At 45.5% G+C, this 21,053-nt stretch overlaps 1 protein-coding gene across 1 annotated transcript in view; it reads right to left on the bottom strand.

The window, feature by feature from the left end:
• Window positions 1-5,200: 5,200 nt before the first annotated feature.
• arhgef2 (rho/rac guanine nucleotide exchange factor (GEF) 2) overlaps window positions 5,201-21,053 on the bottom strand; it is a 30,075-nt gene continuing 14,222 nt past the window's right edge. The window contains exons 4-21 of the mRNA XM_031758443.2: window positions 18,720-18,783; window positions 18,501-18,633; window positions 17,018-17,121; window positions 16,787-16,924; window positions 16,004-16,254; window positions 13,887-14,012; window positions 13,614-13,731; window positions 13,286-13,534; window positions 13,128-13,207; window positions 12,858-13,030; window positions 9,439-9,719; window positions 9,069-9,146; window positions 8,904-8,959; window positions 8,313-8,354; window positions 7,622-7,672; window positions 7,220-7,513; window positions 6,986-7,142; window positions 5,201-6,899 (exon numbers count right to left, since the gene is read on the bottom strand). Coding sequence (XP_031614303.1) covers window positions 6,865-6,899; window positions 6,986-7,142; window positions 7,220-7,513; window positions 7,622-7,672; window positions 8,313-8,354; window positions 8,904-8,959; window positions 9,069-9,146; window positions 9,439-9,719; window positions 12,858-13,030; window positions 13,128-13,207; window positions 13,286-13,534; window positions 13,614-13,731; window positions 13,887-14,012; window positions 16,004-16,254; window positions 16,787-16,924; window positions 17,018-17,121; window positions 18,501-18,633; window positions 18,720-18,783 — 2,430 coding nt within the window. The 3' untranslated portion in view covers window positions 5,201-6,864. The remainder of the gene's footprint in view (window positions 6,900-6,985; window positions 7,143-7,219; window positions 7,514-7,621; window positions 7,673-8,312; window positions 8,355-8,903; window positions 8,960-9,068; window positions 9,147-9,438; window positions 9,720-12,857; window positions 13,031-13,127; window positions 13,208-13,285; window positions 13,535-13,613; window positions 13,732-13,886; window positions 14,013-16,003; window positions 16,255-16,786; window positions 16,925-17,017; window positions 17,122-18,500; window positions 18,634-18,719; window positions 18,784-21,053) is intronic.

A 21,053-nucleotide genomic window follows, 5' to 3' on the forward strand; every position in this document is an offset into this window, starting at 1 on the left:
AAGACCAGAGAGGAGCGACTCTAACAGGTATGCACAGGTAGGTCAGGAACCCAGCGTGATGTTAAAGCAGACTGTGTGCTGGCCTGCAGGAAGACCCCCACCTTCCTCCTGCAACAGCAGCAGTAATCTCTGATCCTGGGACATCGATCAAGCCGCTCTTCTATGGAACCAGCTCCCTGTTTGGATTGAATCAATTTTTTCCTGTTAAAAGGGAGTTTTTCCTTCCCACTGTTGCCAAGTGCTCAATCAAAGGTTGTCATTTGATTATTGGGTTTTCTCTGTATTATCATAGGGCAGCGTGTCAAACATCTGCTGCTGATCTGCTCTTGCTCTTGACGAAGGCGGTCGCATTTTTCTCCTCTCCTCCTCCTCCTCTCCCTTAGCTTCCCTGCTTAGCCTCTTATGTCCTCGTCTAGTCTCGTGTTTTTTGTATGACTTTTCCCTGGAACAATCTCTCACAGTCTGTTTTCTAAAACCTAAAAGAGGAATTATGGATTTGATCAACTGGTCTCTGAATGCAATTGACACCCCTTTCTCAACGAGAAGTCTGGGCTTGGGTGAGCCTGACTGCTGAAGATTTCTACCTATTCGGAACCATGATAACAGGGTTCTGGCTGATCGGAGCTGGCTTGGCCCTGGCTTATCGAAGAATTAAGAAAGCGGAACCGGCTGTTCAAACCTCCACAAGGCTGCCCGCCGGAATTGAAACGATGGGACGAGGCGTGAGTTTCTCAAAATGGGCTCATTGAGTGCAGCACAGATAAGATCTTGGAAAGGCTACGGCTGCTGTGAATACTCAGAATAAGATCTCTGAGTGCAGACTGGATTACATCTCGGGAAGGGCTCGCTCGGCATAACATCTCTGAGCGTAAATTGGATGACATCTCGGGAGGCACACTGTCGTGAGTTTTTCAGAATCAGCTCCTTGAGCACAAGAATGACAACATCACAGAACGCAAGTATGGCAAAGCTCATGCTCTCCAACGGGAGATTGAGAGACCAGTGTTGGACTGTAGAACTGCTTTGAAATTCATATAAGCTGTTTGCACTAAAGTAAAAAGCACCTTCACTTCATGTGGATACCTTCTCGCGCCAGCTGCGGTTGCAAGGCTGGAGCTGTACAACAACACCCTGATTACAGACTGTGTTTAGTCTGTTCCTTCCTATTCTATGCAAGGCCACCTGGGTTGGCTGGAAGACTGTTTACTTAGCCTGGCAGGGCGAAGGACACTGTCTCAGCTGAACTCTGACACGCACACACACACATATACACTGATATGCACACACTCATCCCCCTCCTTTCCAAACGCCTTCGACGCTTATTCCCTTCCGATGCTGACGGTGGATCATGGAGACCAGCGCACAGGCTGCAGGCCCGGATGTACTGTCTAAATCGGCTGTCTCTCACCCTTTACCCGCCCCTGTTGCTTGTCATGTGTTTCTTTGGTGTATTAAGAGTTTTTTCATGTGCTATGTGCAGAGGTGTTTTTTTCTGTTCCCAAACTGATCTCCCTGTTGGAGCTCAGTCTGGGGGGAGTTATTTTTTTCTCCTTATCTTTCCTCATGTTGTGCTTTTCCATGTTATACCCCTCTGACCTGTCTTCCCCATGTGATGTTTTGTGTAATGTATGTATGGTCGGAGGGTAAGATGGCGCCGCCATTGCGTGCAATAGGTCGGCAGCCTTATGAAATTTCCCCCTTGTGGGACTAATAAAGGTATATCAATCAATCAATCAATCAATCATACACTGCTGGGGGCCAGAATTGGTTCGCAAAGGATTCGATTTGACCCACTGGACCTCTTTGGAAAAGAGGGCATACATTTAGGACTTTTAATTGTGTTTTCATAACTTTTACAGCTTGTACTACTGATAAAGACCCTCCTCACAGTCACTCATACTAAGTAAAGTAAGTAAGTAAAACTTTATTTATATAGCACCTTTCAAGATAAAAATCACAAAGTGCTTCACAGAGGCTAAAACCTAAAAATAAAAATCAACCAAAAGCAAGTTTAAAAAGATGAGTTTTTAGCTGTTTTTTAAAAGAGACCACTGAGTCCACAGATCTCAGGCTCAAAGGGAGAGAGTTCCACAATCTGGGGGCCACAGTTACAAAAGCTTTGTCGCCTTTTGTTTTCAGCCTCGTGTGTTGGACAGCCAGCAAGCCCTGGTCACATGACCTCAGGGACCTGCTGGGAATGTATCTACACTAAAGCAACAAACAAATAATTATATGACAGAAAACTTCCTATTTTTTCACTGTGTATTCTATAAATTTCTGTTTTTTACAAAGATTCCACGGTAAAACAAATGCAGTAAAATGAGGGGTGCAGTTGAAACTATTCTTGTTTTTCTTACGTTGAGATATCGGAGGGATTACATGTGTAGTTACAGTTCAACGGTTCCACTAAAGATCAAAGTGAGCTGCATCTAGCCCTGATGTAAGATGAGTTTAAGACTATGTTAGACAGTTAGACAGTAACAGTTTCACAGTAAGGACCTCCTCCTCTGAATGTGTTTAACACGATTTAACTGCTGCTGCAGGATGTGTCAGTGAACACCTCCACCACCTCCTGCATCACTGACTACCTGACAGACAGATGCAGGATGTGAGACTGGGCAGAGCACTGTCTCATCAGATGATGTGAAGGAGCTCCACCTACACTGTGATGGAGCAGCAGTGGGTGGCTGCATCAGCAGGACGAAGCACCAGTGGATGATTTTATGTAGTATCTGCTTCTGAATGTGAGTAAGATCAGAGAGATCTGCTTCAGATGGAGGAGGATGGCTACATGATCCACGTGTTTGTTCCAACCTCTGCAAGAAAGTACAAATACTTCATTACTGTAGCTGTACATTGCTTTAGTTGTTGTTTTTGTTTTTTTAATTATTGCTTCACCCATTTTGATAGTTACAGTGAAGATTGACAGGAACGCGGAGGTAGGAGAAGACGTGTCAAAGGGCCATGGGTCGGACTCTGGAGAGTGGCCGGGGCTCTGAAAGAGCCGAACAGAAGCGGGACAAACTGATACAAACCATACAGAGTGGAGAAGGCCGTTTTTTCTTGGACTCTTCAGACATGTGAATCTGCCAGTATCCCCTGGTTAAATCCAGTGTCTTGGAAAGCTAAGCAGTGCCTAACTGGTTCAGGAGGTCGTCGACCCGGGAAATGGGATAAGCATCAAACTCTGACGCTTCATTCACGGAACCACTACGCACAAAACGTGTTCAGGTAACCTGCAAAGCCATGAATGCATCGGCCCACCAAGTCGCATTTCAAAATGGTATGACCACACGGGGGGGAGAACAGATGCACCAATATCCGCTCTCTGGACCTGTGTGAGATGCTCGTCACAATGGAGGGAGGTGGGAAAGGTGGAATTTGGCACCTTGGGCTCCAACTCATCTCTTTCCTTCACCAGGCTCACCAGAGAAGTGGTTTGAGCCTCTTTCCATGCTTTGAAGAGGTTGAGGTGAAAAATCTGTGTGGCCCCTCCCCTGTCTGACCGTGATACTTCAAAGTCAACGTCACCCACTTGCTGTGTGACCAAGAAGGGTACTTACCACTTGGCGAGTGATTTTGACCGGGAAGAAGGGAGTAATACTGATGTGTTGGTCAGCCTTATGTTACAAGTACTTTGTATCCCAGTGAAAGTTTCCTGTCTAGCCCCTCTGTTGCAGATTCCTGGACCCGTGTACAGCTTTGGTCTCAGGTCCAGGACTTACTGAATCTTATTTTTAGCTGGGCTTGGATCTTCCTCCCAGTTTTCTTTAATCAGGTCCAACACCTCTGCAGCTTCCTGCCAAACAGTAGTTTAAAAGGAGAACATCCTGTGGAGACCTGGGGCACCTCCCACTGCGACCCCAACTGCGTTCATTGTTGTGAATGAATTTACAAATCATTATTCAGCCACTCCACCAGTCTGTGAGTCTGAGGCTGGTCACTATGGTGAAAAGGTCAGATGAGGTCCATCCATTAAAAGTAGGGACACAAGTACACTTTCAGAGTGGCCAGGGTTTTTCCCTCCTCCATCCGGTGCAGCCTCACCCCCAGGGCCGGGAGGAGCTGTTGCATCATCCCACAACTGGGTTTGGGCACCTTTTGTAACAAAGGGCAGCACAGCTTTGATCTGTGGGCTGAAATGCCATCCCTGGAGACTGAACCCTTCTCTTTATCTGCACTTCCAGGGTGAACAAATTGTTCTGCACGCTTCCACCTGTCCTAACGAGCATGAGAGCAGATTTCTCCTGTATTGGCTTCCCTTCATTGGTTCCCTGTTAAATCCAGAATTGAATTCAAAATCCTGCTCCTCACATACAAGGTCTTAAATAATCAGGCTCCATCTTATCTTAATGACCTTGTAGTACCATATCACCTTATTAGAGCACTTCGCTCTCGCACTGCAGGCTTACTTGTTGTTCCTAGAGTATTTAAAAGTAGAATGGGAGGGAGAGCCTTCAGTTTTCAGGCCCCTCTTCTGTGGAACCAGCTTCCAGTTTGGATTCGGGAGACAGACACTATCTCTACTTTTAAGATTAGGCTTCAAACTTTCCTTTTTGCTAAAGCATATAGTTAGGGCTGGACCAGGTGACCCTGAATCCTCCCTTAGTTATGCTGCAATAGGTGTAGGCTGCTGGGGATTCCCATGATGCACTGGGTATTTCTTCTACACTCACTATGTGTTAATAGACCTCTTTGCACTGAATCATATCTGTTATTAATCTCTGTCTCTCTTCCACAGCATGTCTTTATCCTGTTTTCCTTCTCTCACCCCAACCGGTCGCAGCAGATGGCCCCGCCCCTCCCTGAGCCTGGTTCTGCCGGAGGTTTCTTCCTGTTAAAAGGGAGTTTTTCCTTCCCACTGTCACTAAAGTGCTTGCTCACAGGGGGTCATATGTTGTTGGGCTTTTCTCTGTATCTATTATTGTAGGGTCTACCTCACAATCTAAAGCGCCTTGAGGCAACTGTTGTTGTGATTTGGCGCTATATAAATAAAACTGAATTGAACTGAACGTCAGCTCACAAATTCTTCAGGAGCCATCTTTGTTTATTTTTAGTTTCAGGAAATAAATTTGCCGAATGAAGTTTGTGTCACTGTGTGTTTAGTTTAAAACTCCACTTTCATCAATTTCTGCATCAGTAATCAAAATCTAAAAGTCACGTTTCATCTGAAGCTAAAAATAAAGACAAATACTCGAAGAGCAGCTGATTAGATTTATAAAGAGTACAGCAGGAATCAATTACACTGATCAGAGATCAATACAATTACTTCAGTCCATTGTTACTACAGTTAAAATACACTCAAAAGAAATGTTACAGCGGCACATCTGGATGTGAGCTGTGCATCTTGGCGAGCTTTTTTGCGTAAACAGTCAGAAATGTTTTGGATCCCAAAGCTTCAGATAAAAAACAAAACAAAACAAAACAGTGGCGGTTCACACTGTAGAAACTTCTCAGCGTTAAACCTGAACACGCTCAGTTATTCAACAACTTCATTCAGGTCCTGATGTTACATATTTATTTTTTTGTGTTTCCAAACTCTACAGAACATCATGTGACCTCACAGGAGGTGGGACTACTGTCCATAAAACACCTGATCAGACATGATCAATCACACATGATCAGGACAGAGGATACCAGCATTCTTCGTTAACACTTTCTGCTTAATCAGCGCCAAACTGCAGTTCCTCTACTGTCCAGCAGAGGCAGCAGCGAGTCAGTCCCAAAACCCTTACACGTTAAAATAAACATGCTTACAGCCTGATTCACAAACTGGAATCTATAGCTAACACTCTCTTCTCTGAACTGGATTAGAGTTTGCATTATTAGGGGCGTGGCCTCTTTGACTGATCGCAGACTTGTTAAACTTGCTGTAGTCCACCCCGATATGATCGCATGATTACATCATCACCGTACACAGCGGCGTCTGTTGTTCTTTTTCGTAAATTAACAATTTTCTACATGAAACACTGTTCTATCATCATCATCATCATCATCATCAACATCATCATCATCATCACCGGACGACATGAGGAGCTGACATCATCACCTCCATGCATCAAAAGAAACAAGCTGATTGGTCAATTCAACCAATGTCCTACACAAGTATAAGAGACACAGCCATGCTAACATGCTAATAGAAGGAGCTCTGTTCTCCTTAAAAACACACCTGACCTACAATCCAGCACTACGTGAGTCCCGACCCCCAAAACCCACATCTGACCACACCTCCTCCAATCCCTCCCCATAATCCCAGTCCTTTCAATGCTTACATACTGGTAATGATTTCTGTAAATCAGACACCTCTAAAACCAAAACTTTAAATATGAGATGGCTGCTGGTCCAAAGGCATTCTGGGTAATGTAGTGTGGTGTGGTGTGTCTCAGATTCAAAGAATAAATAAAAATCTGTCTGCTTAAAACAAACTGTGAAAAATATCCGGATCAGACCAGATCCAGATCCAGGTCCAGCTCCAGATACGCATGCTCTGGTCCCATTTACAAACAACAAAGAAACAAATAAACAAAAAAACATCAAGGGCGCAGATCAAACCAGTGATCTAATCACATGACCCAGTTTGTTTGAAGCAGAAAATAAGTTGCCAATTTAACCCCACCCTTCCCCTTTTGGCTCCTCCCATTCCAACAGACATGATAACACAAACAGGCCACATGGTTCCTGTTTTAAGCATAATAGCAAGTTTTAGAAAATGTTCCAAGAACAAAAGTCTAATTTGGTCTAAAAACTGTAAAACAGGAAATGGCATTATATCCAGCGCCGTTAACAATAAGAGTCCGATGTGTGTCTGTGACATCACAGTGACAACAGCAGAGGTCCCTGAGGTCATCGGCTGTAGGTGGGGTGTTAACTCTCGCTCTCCTCTGGGATGTCCTGCAGGTCTGAGGGGTCAGAGGCAACAGGTTACCATGGAGACCATCATAATGCCATGGGTTTTCCATAACAATCGTTGATCAGTGGTACCAACCTCTGGGGCTGTCAGAGCGAGGAGAGATCTTCATCACTTCCTCATCTTCCTCTTCATTTCCTTCTTGGACGCCATCTAACTGGTCGACTGGATCCTCGGTGGCTAGTGGGGCGAGGGGGCGGAGCTCCAGTTCCCGACTGCCACGCCTCTTGTTAACCTGCCAACAGACAACTCAGGTTTATTTCAGTTTTGTCGACTCATCGCGATTTAGGTGAACAGGTGAATGCAACTCACCTGTTCTCCTTTCATAACATCACTCTTCTCTCCATTTTTGCTCCTCCTCCTGGTGCCTTGCTCCACTCCCTCCCAGTTTTGGTCCTCCCCTCTCAGACGGAGGCGTGTCACTTCCTCCTGTAGCAGCTCCACCTGCCGCCGTAGCAGAACCGCCTCCCCGCTGGCTTCTAACCCTGTGTCACGTGACAGTGACCGGCTGAGGTGGGGGCCAGGGGCAGAGCCAGGGGTGGTGGAGGGGGTGGAGCCTGCACTGACCAACAGCGCTAGCATTGAGTCCTGACGAATCACAGCAGCCTGCAACATTGATAACATAAATACTGAATAAATGAATCACTATTTATACATTTATTTGGGTCAATTGCAGGAAGTATAAACAATCAATACTGGAAAAAAGTTTCAGACCTGCAGGGCGTGAAGCTGCGTGCTCAGACTGATCAACCGCTGATGGACGTCCTGCAGAGAGTACAGCTGAAGATGTTAGAACTGTACAGGCAGAAACTTTGTACATCAAAATGTATCAAACAGTGCATGAGCTGCATCCCAACACAGACAGAAACATGTCGATCTTCAAAGCGAATCTAAGCCCCTTTTCCATTGGCACCTACTCAGATCGACTGGCTTTCCATTACAGTCCAGTTACACCTAATGCGTGTTCGTCATCATACCGACATGTCCGAGTGTCCCGTGATGTAATTAGTATGCGACGGCTACAACAAAGGTGGACGTGAACCCAGCAGTATAGCTGCTACTGGGTCTTTGGCTTTTCGTCAGACTCGTGCACCTCGTGTTGGGTTTTGTAGCCTTTTTCCTCGTTGCCGGGTTTCAAAAATGTCTGTTTTGATTTTTGTGAAAGAGATGCTTTCATGAGTCTTTGAATGACGCCACTGACCAGCCAATCGGTGTCACGCAATCTGACATCACATTTTAGTACCTGCTCGGGTCCCTTGGAACCCCGGCCGACCAAGTACTATTGCAGTACGTGGTGCCAACCCCTGTGGCGAGTCGATCCAAGTAGGTACTGATGGAGAAGGGGCTTAGGTCTTTGAGTTCTTGGTAACAAGAGGTTACTCAGAAAAGAGGAAGTAGGCGTTACCTCGTTCAGGGTTCGCTCCTGCAGCTGGTTACCATTTCTGTCCTGAAAGAGAAAAGAGTTGAAACTGAGAGACGTGGAGACAAGCTGCCACAGACCTTCTCTTATTTTGAAGGTTCACTCAGACATATAAAAACATACAGTTCATATAAAGAGGATTTCTTTGAAGAACTGAGGTTCACCCTCACAAACCACCTGAAACATGTGGACCAATCAGGTGGAGCCTCTGTTGTACCAGCTGCATACGATGATGTTATAAATAAGGGAAATGTTGCGGACCGTCGACCATGTGAGCGAAAAAGCAGCTCCACCCGCTCGTCTGTGCAGTGAGACGTAAACGAGCCCCTCACTCAGAAAAACATTCTTCCACATTTACTTGTTTTTTACTGTCACCTGTATCTTCATTTCTGCACCAGTTTCCATGGAAACAAAATCCACCAAAACCCCGCCGTGACATCGGGATCATATGACCAACTGCTCACTGATTGGTTAAAGACTGTAAATAACTTCCATGGAACCTCTGAGCATTCAAATATTTTAGCTGTCAGAAGAAATAGGAAGGGTTGAAAGCAGAAGGTGAAAGGTGAGCTTTACCTTTGAGGATTTGTCGTTCAAGTCAAAGGAGCCGTTCAGAGAACCAGAGTCACCATCTGAGAGAAAGAGACAGGTTATCAAACAGCAACAGCAAGATGATTTCTGCACTTCTAACAGGAAGGGGCAGAGAGTGGGCAGAGCACAAACAGGTGACAGGTGACTCACCGCTGATCTCCTGGTTGCCGTTGGTTATGGAAGATTTCTGGATGCTGGCGTCTGACAGCAGCTCCGTCAGTCTGTCGACTGAAACAGAAAACATGGTGAGCTTAATGGTGAGCAACCGATGGCCTGGACTGAGTCTCTATGAGCGTTGGAAGCTGCTCAGGGTGGAGAAGTTGATGCTCAGTTCTTCTTTGTTCCCACTTACAGATGTTTATGTGTGGCACAAGCACCTGAGGTGTGACGGCTTCACCCCATAAATATCAGTTTAAAACATCAAACCAGGTCAACTACACTCACCTCCACAAAAGGTCACATGATCTGTTAAGGCTTTAGTCCATCGTTCTGGACCTAAGTAGCATTAGCACCGCCTCACCTTCACCGATGGCAGCGAGGAGGAGCGGTTCGGCCTGAGGAGCCTGAGGAGTGTCAGCTCTAAAAAGGTTCCTGCAGGAGGAGGAGATCCTGACCTCCATGTCTCCTTCTTCTTCTGCCGTTCCTCTTCCAGAGGCCTCCACCAGGTCAGAAAACAGAGTGACGCGCTCCTGTAAGAGCTCCAGCACCTCCCTGTCCTTCTGCTGGATGTCAGCTCTGAGTCTGCGCAGCAACGCTTTGTCTTCTGTCTCAATGAGAGGAAACTCGTCTCTGCACGGACAGCTGCAGAAAAAAATACATCAGTAACTAAAGTACACAGTAACTACAGTAACTACAGTAACTACAGTTTGCAGCAGTTACCACGGTAACCAAGGTCACCAAAACTAAAAACAAGTAGAGGTGCTACAGGTAACAAATACCAAAGTTTCACAGGTTAAATGTCAATCATATATATTTCACCTTTGTAATATTCTGGATATTTATAATTGATCCGTTTGTGAATATTAGAGAATATTTCTTACGTTTGTAACTTTATAATATATTTAGTGCTGTCAAAATTAACGTGTTAACGCAGATTAAGCTGTCATCATGATTAACGTGATACAAAGAAATTAACACTATTAACACATCTGGAGTGCAGAATGACTAGAAATCCCTGAATTGTTTCTGTCAATGCATTTCAGGCAGTTTGTCCAAGTAGAGTCACCTTCGCACATGCGCAAATGGGCAGTAGATCTGGTAGTGACGGGCAACTGAACCAATCAACTCAATATGGAAGATGATAAACGCACATGCTCGACGCTCGATGGGAAATTTGAGTATTAAAAAAATAACAAGTCGGAACAGTCAAGCGACATAAAGTATTACGCACAATGTGCAAGAAGGAATATCCTTTTCACTGAAGCACTTCCAGCTTAAAATATCACATTGATGCGAAGCATACGTTAGTCGGGCATGCTGCTAGCACTTTGGCTAACGAGTCACCCAGTTTGCGACAAACCACTGACAGAGCATTCTAAACGTCAGTTACAAGCTTAAATATAAAACTAGAAAGTGCATTTTCTGAAGAAACTGCAGTGTGAATGCTTGAATCTGAATGTATGCACTGAAATTAATTAATTGCTGAATTTAAGTCAGAAATTTTGAATAAGATAAAAAAACAGAATTTAACCTGAAAACAAAAGTGCTGAACTGCTAAAAGCTGATGGTTACACAGAAGAAGTTGGAAAAAAAGCTGAAAATGTTTTAATTGTAAATGAGAAAAACCTAAGAAATGAGAAAAGAAAATTTAGAGTCAGAAAACATCTGAATGAATATTAAAAGTTCATATTCTTTGAATCACTGAATGACTAAAATGGGATCCCTCCACTTGGATCCACACAGTTTAAAAAAACTTTAAATCTCTGAGCTTTGAAAGACACGTTGTTGGAAAGAGAACAACGATGGCCATGTTTTGAGGGTAAAATGATGGCTGTAGAGCAAACACTGTGGACACAGCAGCAGTTGAAAGAGAAGTGTTTAAGATGAATCTTGGCACAGTGAGAGACAGAGCTCGTTAGGCAGGCAGGTGTGAGCCTGGTTGCTATAGTGACTGCACCCAATGGCTCCATACACACGCACACAGACATGCACCTCACTTTTGCTGCTTAAAATGAACAGAAAAGTCAGGCCGAAACAAATCGTTGCCAAATGAAAAGTACACGTCGTATTGACAAAATTCTTTCACCGTGAGCGACAGCAATGTCTAGTCTACTGAATTCTCAGTTTTCATGCCTGTGGAGTTTATTATATGGATGTGGTGACAGTGGAAAGACAGCCTGTACTTCAGATTTTTAGACAAGCTTTCTGAGCCATTTTAACATTGGATTCTATGGAAGAGTTGGAGGGAGGAGGCTGTGCATTGGTGACATTTATGAAAGAACCATAACACCTAGTACAATAATAAACACATTGGTTGAAAGACGACAGCGATGGCTACGTTTTGAGGGTAAAATTATACCTGTAGAGCAAACGCTGCGGACACAGCAGCAGTTTTAAAAAAAGATTTTAAGATTAATTTTTTTGCTCCTCTCACTCTAGCAGTTGAGCTGTCTCACTCTAGCCCCAACATTCCGTCCCATACACACCCATTATAAACTCTGAAACAGGTGAAAAAATATCATGAAACTTAAACTGGAACTGAAGAAAAAGTATAATAGATATTGAAAAGATAAATACAAGTTGAATAGTTGAATGTCTTGTCTTCGTTTTAAAGTTTGAATGGTGGCTCTATGTCAATGTATGTGGACGTAGATACAGTTTGAAGAGGAGTAAGTTGAAGGAGAATTTGAAGGGTCTCCCCATTGAAATACATGGGAAATTTTTGTTGAATACAGTTGCATAATTTTAAAAATATAAATGTTATAAATGAGAAAAATACAAGCAGTCATGTCCAAAAGAAGAGGAATCTAACGGTGTTTGAATGGTTTTTCTAAGTTGAACGGTTTTGAAGGAGATAGAGTACAAAAAACGTACGGAACATATAAAATAGAATAAAGATTACAACAACAATACTGTGAATGCTTCAAGCATTCACACTAATAAAGATTACAACAACAATACTGTGAATGCTTTTACAAGCATTCACACTAATAATAAAGATTACAACAACAATACTGTGAATGCTTTTCAAGCATTCACACTAATTAAAAAAGTGTAATTGCAGCCAGGCTATTGATCAAGTAATTGGGATTAATCGCGATTAATTACAGAAAATTGTGAGATTAATTAGTTAATTTTTTTGTAATCTATTGACAGCACTAAACATATTATTTAACTGGTTCAGCCTGTTGCTCTTATTGTCTTGGAGCGACTGTAAACACATCATTTCATTAATAGTTGTGATTCTGATTCCTGCAGCACATCATATACTAAAGAGAAAATCGGACATCAAAACTCCTACAAATACATGATATTGTGCACTGGTCGAAACACTCGACTGCAGGTATATGACACACAGCTGGAGTTGCCTTGTTTACATTATGAGTATTGATCGAAACAATTGGAGGAAACCGTAGCACACAGCGCCGCAGCAGCAGGTATGTGGACAAGCCAAAAAACGCATCCCCGAATGAGTCTAATGGCTGCACACTCTGCAACTGATGTTTTCAGGCAGGTTCGATTCCTGATGACCAAACAGGAGCCCGAGGCTTAGCAGAGCATGTGTCATTACAGGATAAGGGAAGGTCCATACTTGTTTCACTTTTGATGACTTAATTTAAATGTAAAAAAAGAAATGGGTCTTTTGATGTGGTGATTATATAAACTATTCACTGAATTTACAGGCGCTCTGTATTGTGATAAATGTTGTCATCGGGGTAGGACATGACGCACAGCCCGAGCACTTCGTATCCTCAGGACACACAGCTGTGTCTTGCTCACCTGGTGGCGGCCTGCTGGATGCGGCTCATCCAGGTCTTCCTGTCTTCTTTTGATGAGGCGTGCAGCTCATACATCTCCGGGGGGGTGGAGTCACTGATCAGGTACATCCCTCTCTCCTGATTGGCTATGTCTCTGACAATCAGGTTAGTCAATGAGACCACTGGAGACTTGTCCTGAAACACAGGTGAGCAGACAGGTGAGCAGACAGGAAAACATGAACAGAGCTGAAGAAGGTCAGGAGACTTTTGAGTGTTATCAGGCGTGACTCACCAGTGACGCAACAAAGGTGAACTTCTGGTCTTTCTCCTGGAGGAAAACCAAGATGTCTGACATCAGCAGCACCTGCACATCTGGAGACAAACACAGTCATGACTTGCAAGCTCCGCCCACATGCATGTTACACCACAGCAGGTGATAAAGCCCACTACCTTTCATCCTAGAGCCCTGGACCTTGCATAGGAGAGTCCCCTCGTGCAGGAGCCTCCTCCTCAGCAGCTCTCCACCTCTGAACACGCCTCCTCCCCGGACCTCTGCCTGGGCCCGTGGGTCCAGGCGGGCGTGGATCTCCTGCAGCCTCCTGCTCCGGTCCAGCTCCAGTACCTCTTTGTCCACAGAGCTGATCAGCTCCTTCAGGAGGCCCAGTGCGCGGCTCAGAGTCTGAGCCTCCTCCTCGCAGCCTGCAGGAGGTCATGGATTCATCACAGTCATAAGTCAAAGGTCATCAGAGAATGCTAAAGGTCAAAAGTCAAAGGTTACCTTTAGTGTTGTCCAGGATTCGCTGGATGAGGACGGGATACTTTGTGATCCGCTGCGTCACCAGCAGGATGCACTCCTGGACGCCGTGACGCCGCAGCAGAGGACCGCGAGTCACACGCTGAGCATTGTGGGAAAGGACGGAGACAGGAAGTCAGCATCAGAAACACCAGCCGGCCCCGGGCAGAACCAGCTTGCAGCAGCGTAAATCGAAACACATCTAAAGTGACCGTGACAGTTCCAGGACGGGCCTGAAGCCACAGGTGAGCGCCTCACCCTGATGAACTGCTGCAGTCTCCGGTCGCGAGCCAAAACTTCCTTGTAGAGTTTCACAGCTTTCGGATGTCGACTGCAGAACTCTGAATAAACTTTCTTCCAGTCATCAGCAGTCTGCCCTGAGAACTGCACACACACACACACACACACACACACACACACACACACACACACGTGTAGGTTCGGTGTATAAACTCAGGTCTGTGGCATGTCTTTGTAGCGAACTTCTGGCGAATGCCATTTTAAAATCAGTGCCAAGCGGTCGGTTTATGCTGACAAACGTGACATTTCAGTTCTGGGCGAAGAAGCCTCGGGTTTTATTTGTTGGATGGATGCTGTTGCCCCGTCATTCTGTCTGTGGACACGACCTCTTATTTGACGTCTTCTTCAGGGTCAAGCGGTCATAAAACATCCTACCTTTGCTTAAAATGCGGCTGCCACAGTTTGTACTGACAACATTTAGGGAAAGATGCTGTGTCACATTTGACCTCTGACCTCAGCTCTTTCAAGTTGACCCCAAAATGTGTTCCATCTTTAAAGAAAGTATCAGTTAGAGCAGCGGTCCCCAACCTTCGCGCCGCGGACCGAGTCGTTTGGTACCAGGCCGCGAGAGTCGAGGCTCGGGTGTGACATTTATGGTTTTCAGGGTTTTTATCATTAACTTGGTTTCCCTGGGTCATTTTTCCGTGTTGTAGTTGTGTCTCTTATTTTGAAAGAAATGTTTACGTGTTACCATAGTGACCAGAGAGCATTAAGGGGCAGAGAGGAGGATGTTACTCTCAATCTTGTTGGCGCATTTCAGGAGGACGCTGCTAATAAAGTTACATAATTACACAGTGAATTCACATTTATTGTTATATTTACAAAATACCACAGTTTTTGTCTCGGTCGTATCATTTTATTTTGTTGTATTTATCCGCCACACCTTAAAGGCCCGTCCATGAAAATATTGTCTGACATTAAACCGGTCTGTGGGTTGGGGACTGCTGGCTTAGAGTAATAAAGCAGCATGCAGTACAATATTACACAAGAAGCTCAAGTTATTCATGTCCACTTCAGTACCTGTGATCCATCATGCACTCCCGTCTAACGTCTGTGTCACACTACCCTCACCTGATTATTACTGCACTGTTCCAGTAACAGGAAATACTCCCAGAAAGCGAGCTGAGGTTTGGTTTGTGCTTCTTGTTAATCTTTTGATTGTATGCTTGGCTTTCCTGTGTTACTGGATTATTACGCTGTCTTCTACTGTCAGTCATGTGGCATTTCTCTGTTTCAGAGCTCTTCTGTAGTTTGTATGACCCGCGCTGCACATACGAGGAAGCAGCAGGTATGTTAACACCTGTTTTGGGGTCTTAGTCCTCCTTCAGTGTCGTTATTAAAGCGAAACTGAAATGTTTACTCTTATCAGGCCTGCTAGGCTACATTTACACTGCAGGTCTTAATACTAGATTCTGATTTTTTGATCAAATCCGATTTTTTTTGTCTGGTTGTTCACACTACAAATAAAATGTGACAGCAAACGTGCTGTAGTGTGAACGATTCCCGGCCCTCAAAGCGGCCCACATGCGCAAAAGAAGACGTCATACACAATGTGCTCTGTTTACGGAAGTAAAAATGGCGGCTACAGAGCTAGTAGGTGTTGTTGCAGTGGTCTATCAATTTCTGCACAGTCGTAACTGACAGAATTTTGACAAATTAATTAGAGAAAGAAGGACACTGAGAAAACAGAGAGCCCGTGCTTTAACAATGTCGTTGTTTGGAGCAGTGGCTGCTACCTTCGTGCAGAGGTATATATGGACACAGAGTCATTTGTCTTCTCCGGCGCTGATAATTCTGTCTTGTGTCAGTGACGTAAAACAGGGATTTAATGCGACATGACCGTTCAAACAGCAGTCGCTTTCTAAAACATCAGATATGTATCGGATTCAGTACCACAAACGAAAGTGACCTAGGTCAGATTTGAAAATGTTGGATTTGTGCTGTTCACACTGTCATACCATGATCGGATATGGGTCACATAGGGTGAAGAAAGTCGGATTTGATGCGCTTTCGCCTGCAGTGTGAACGTAGCCTTAAAGGCCTTGTGGCGGGTGCAACAGGTGGAGCCGTCGTACCTGTTGGACCAGCAGGTCTCCCAGCTTGCGCACCGTGAAGTTGGTGGAGCTGCCCTCCACCAGACCCGCCTTCCTCCTGTTCAACAGCTCTGACAGGAAGTGGGAGTGAAGCTCCAGCAGTTGGTCCAGACACGGGAAGATGGTGTGGACCACCCCCGCCTCCAGCATCACCTCCTCCAGCATCCCCCGCCGGTACACGCCCTCCATGATCCTTAGCGTGCGGACGTGGTGAAACTCGGTCTGGATCAGCTCTGAGGCAGAGAGAGAGCTCGGTCACATTTCTTCTCCAGCTGTGGCGAGCACACACACAGCTGCAGACCACGCTTTAGTTACAGTTTTAGAATTGCTGTGAGTTCAAAGTTCAGATGCTGAGTTTAGTTTGAAACATTAAATGAATGCCAGCTGTCTGACCCTCTGTGACCCACAGGGTGTATCCTCCTTGTTAGTCGTGCTGCTCACAAAGACATTTTGGACAAATCTATGCTTCCAATGTTTTGGAAGAGTTTGGAGAAGGCCCATGTGTGTCCCAAACAACAGTCCCCGCTACTTCGTTGGAACTGTAGAAAAACTCGACCCCGCCCACACAGAGCACTGACACGTCAAACACCTTTGGGATGAACTAAAACGGAGACGGCATGTGCCAGACCTGGCAAAAGCTCTCCTGAACGAACAAACGGGAAAAAATTCCCACACGTCTGGAAGCTGTAAGAGCTCCAAGTTTAAATCTCCCACAGGTGTAGCGAGTCCACATTTTGTGTGTGTGTTTGGTGACTGTTGCTGTACCATAGATGACATCCTGCTGCTTGATCAGGTCTTTGTGAAGTGTTTGCAGGAAGTTGGGCTCCACGGCGAGGCTCCAGCTGTCGGCCTGCACGCAGCTGCCCTCCTTCTGCAGCTCGTCCAGCAGAGGGCTCCACTCAGCTGCATACAGAAAGAATGAATCCCATCAGGTTACAGCGCCACCTGCTCACATAATTAAGATCTGATAGGAATCAATAAAAGTGACTGACAGACCGTCATCAGTGAGAGACTCCATGGACAGAGTCCTGCTCCTGAAGTTCAGAGACTCTGTGGACTGAGACAGGATTCTCTTGAGACCTGCGGAGTCCTCAGTCACACTGAGGACAGACAGGTGAGACAGACAGAAAGGTGACTTATGATGCTCTGATGGTGTGAAGAGGAGGAGCAGCAGGTGAGCATGCCAGCTGTTGACCGCCATGGCAATGAATAAACGTCTGAATGTCTGACCGTGTCGAAGTTCGTCATATAGAAAACTTTTTCAAGTCACTGAAACTGCAATACTCGATTACAGTAATTGAGTACAGTACAAACAGAGGTGGCAATGAAAGAATAACTTAAAGTCCTGATTAGTTTAAAGACAGAGAGCTTCAGTGTTTTACTTTTGCCCCACAAAACACTGAACTAGTTTCACTGGATGTGATTTAAAAGCTTGCTTCACCCACAAATTGATTCTGTTCATCTGGATGTTTTCAGTGGGAGAAACGTTTCAGTGGGCTGGTTTCAATCATTGAGCAAATGTCCTGTTTATAATGTTGGAAACCTGCAGTCAGCTGAGATATAAGAAGTCACGTGGATGAGTGACGAACAGAGATGGGCAGTAACGCGTTACTGTAATCTGATTACTTTTTTCAAGTAACGAGTAATGTAAGGGATTACTGTTGCAAAAACAGTAATTAGATTACCGTTACTTTCACGTAGGAACGCTGCGTTACTGCGTTACTAAAACCGTGATTTTTTGCGAGAATGTCTCATGACAGTGACGTAAGCGAGTGCGACGTTCGTGACAACAGCTGTCTGCAGATCAACAATGGATAATATATCGAGTGCGGGAGAGAGTATGAGCGTGCAGTGTTTAAAGCGTGGAAGTACTGACCTTACTTTGAGTTTGATTCCATAAAAAGAAGTAATCAGTAATTAGTTACTGATTACTTTTTTCAAGTAACTTGACCAACACTGGTGACGAAACGTTTCTCCCACTGAAAACATCCAGATGAACAGAATCCACTTTATGGGATTTACTTACCTGGATGATTGAGCATGCATCAAGACCTCACCTCACTTTGTGATGGGCAGTGGTTTGATGATGTCAGCATCTGGATTCCTTTTTTTATGTTTTATTCTTAATGAACTCTTCATGATTTTAATCTTGCATATAAAGAATTTTACTTCTTTCATTCTGCGGCCATATCTCTAACCCTCCCAGCAGCTGCTTCCTGCAACCACAAGAACCACAAGATGGCGCTGTCGGAGCCAAGCAAAGCGGATCCTCATCTGTTACCTGGAGGTTTATATTTCAGCTCAGCTGAATGTTTCTGATTTCCTGTCTTAGCTATTTATACTCTTACAAACACACAATGTGGTCAGTTTATTAGGAACACCCATAATCACTTTAGTCTGTACATTTGCTGTTCCTGTTTCTGATGTTCCTGCTCAACCACAACAGCCAGCAGCCAATTAGCTCCATGCTCAGCCTCACCCTGCGATGTTATTGGTGGAGACACTCTTGGCGAGTGAGAGGCCAGATCGAACGCGTCTGGAGCCGAGCAGCGACTGACGAAGGCTGTCAGAAGGATAGATGGCTGAGCTCGGACGCTCCTTCATCATCGGCGCTGAAGTAGAGAAGAAGAAAAAGTCATTGTGACAAACAACAGCAGAAGAAGAGGAAAAGGAGATGTTTTTAGGTGACAGGACTCACTTTTGCTTCTCATGGCGACGTTCTGCAGAGCTGAACTATTTCTCGCCAACGCCAGCTTCTGTTGCTGTCAGAGAGACACACAGGTCAACCTTGGAGCGACCAAAGAGAGAGAGACAGCCTGCGTTCATGAGCAACACAGCTGCTCCAAAAACCTGAGTCACCAACGTTTGTGGCACTTCTTTTTATAACTTCGCTCTGTGTTTCACTATGGGAATCCCCTTGGCATGACCAACTACGGAAGCTCCAATGACACCACGTCTGTCCACGACGGACCTGTCGAGCCGTGCTCAGGTCTCCGCCCCCTCATTCTGACACTGCCGACCAACCCCTGCTAACTCATTCTCGCTTTCTTCCTGTGAGAAACTACTTTGAGCTCCCTCAGCTTCTCTAGGCTAATTTGGTAAGCTGCCTAACAGTTCTCACGCATCCCGAATAGGAGTATGTTGCCAAACGCAGTTTCCGGTTCCAGTTTTTGCTGAGTAAGTCCTTCGAGAGAAGTGTACTTACAGTTACACCCTGTTGAATAGCAATCGTGTCAGGCGAGCTGTTCCGACGCTTCCTGGTTTTAGCTAGTGAGCTAGCCGACGATTGTGAAATTCAGGCTCACGCGTTACGTAGAGCCTTTTCCTTTCAGTGCCTGGCTAGCATTAACATGTTAGTACGCCACAAACCGTGTTCCCACATAGCAAAATTGGTATGGCCCGGATCTGGCCCACACAATGTGCTTACACATGGCCCACATGCTGCAAAGAATGACGGCCCTTTGGTGGCCCAGACCTGGTTTGCCAGGGGTGGCCCACACATGGTCCAGCACAAGGCCAGTTGCAGACATACTGGTGGTCCTGTGATGGTCCATGTGTGGATTACCTTTGGCAAACCTTATCTGGGCCACCAAAGGGCCGTCATTCTTTGCGGTATGTGGGCCATGTGTAAGCACATTGTGTGCAGCCATGGGCCAGTTGCAGACACACTGCTGGCCCTGTGCTGGCCTAGAACAGTTTCAGCTCTGGCCCCAGATGTCAGGCTAATGTGTACCTTAATCAAGCCATGTAATAACAACATGTGCTGGGACAAAACCCTCGGGGATGCCCCCACTGTCCATTGACGCCAGAGCAAGTCCTGGAAAGGAGGTTGAGAGTAGCAGTAATGAACAGGCAGGATCCTTGCCTGTCAGCTGCTACTGCTACGAGTGATATCTGTCATCCGTGAGCCACCACAAGCTGGGTGGACATGATGGAGGAAGAGTCCCTGAGAAGAGTCCCATCATTTGAGGACCTCATCAATCAAAACGTTGGCCACCCAGGTGGCGAGGGTGCGGCCAACTCTTACCTCCTCGATCTGGAGGATACGGCTGACCCACATAGCAAAATTGATATGACCCGGATCTGGCCAACACAATGTGCTTACACATGGCCCACATACCGCAAAGAATGACGGCCCTTTGGTGGCCCAGATCTGGTTTGCCAGCGATGGCCCACACATGGAGCAGCAGCAGACACACTGGTGGCCCTGTGCTGGGCCAGAACAGTTTCAGCTCTGGCCCCAGATGTCAGCCTAATGTGTACCTTAATCAAGACATGTAATAACAACATGTGCTGGAACATAAGTAACATGACGAAACTCTGTTGAGACAGTGAACAGACTGATTCTCATAGCCCTTTTCACTATCCCAGATTACTCAAAGTGCTCTACACAACACGTCACATTCAGAGACTTTCTCCAAACTGAGTGCTTCCTAACTACATTCATACACATTCTTGACACACAGACTGGAGGAGCCAGGGATCGAACCACTAACCTTCCGATCAACAGGTGACCTGCTCTACCGCCTGAGCTACAGCCACCCAGTGGTAAACATGAGTGAACCCTCCCTAGGTTTTGGATAAAGTGTACACTCACAAACCTGTCAAACCTGCATTTGCAATGTTGGCTACCATAGCAGTATAGTATTGCAACATGGCATTTGGGTCTTCTAACTAAAATAGGAAAATAGGAACATAAATACTGCATCATTGTCAGACCTGGCCCACATCTGGTTGACATACACCCTGACGTGACACCAGTCAGTCAGAAGTGCCAGCTTGATGCCGGATCCGGGCCAGACCTGTTTGCTATGAGCCTGGGCCACATATAGTGAACCATAATCGAGCCAGATATGGCATGCCATCACATAAACAGTGCGAGTGAGCTGGGGCTCACTGAACCCCCGGCTGTGGAGCCTGCTTATTACCTACACCCTAACTGCGGGGCAATCTCAGCTTCTGCCAGCATTTCTTTGCCCAGTATGGTAGACTGCTTCACGGCATCTATTTATCAAAGGATGTACAAATGTGC

This window comes from Oreochromis aureus, linkage group 11, assembly GCF_013358895.1.
Source record: "Oreochromis aureus strain Israel breed Guangdong linkage group 11, ZZ_aureus, whole genome shotgun sequence".
Taxonomy (NCBI): Eukaryota; Metazoa; Chordata; class Actinopteri; order Cichliformes; family Cichlidae; genus Oreochromis; species Oreochromis aureus.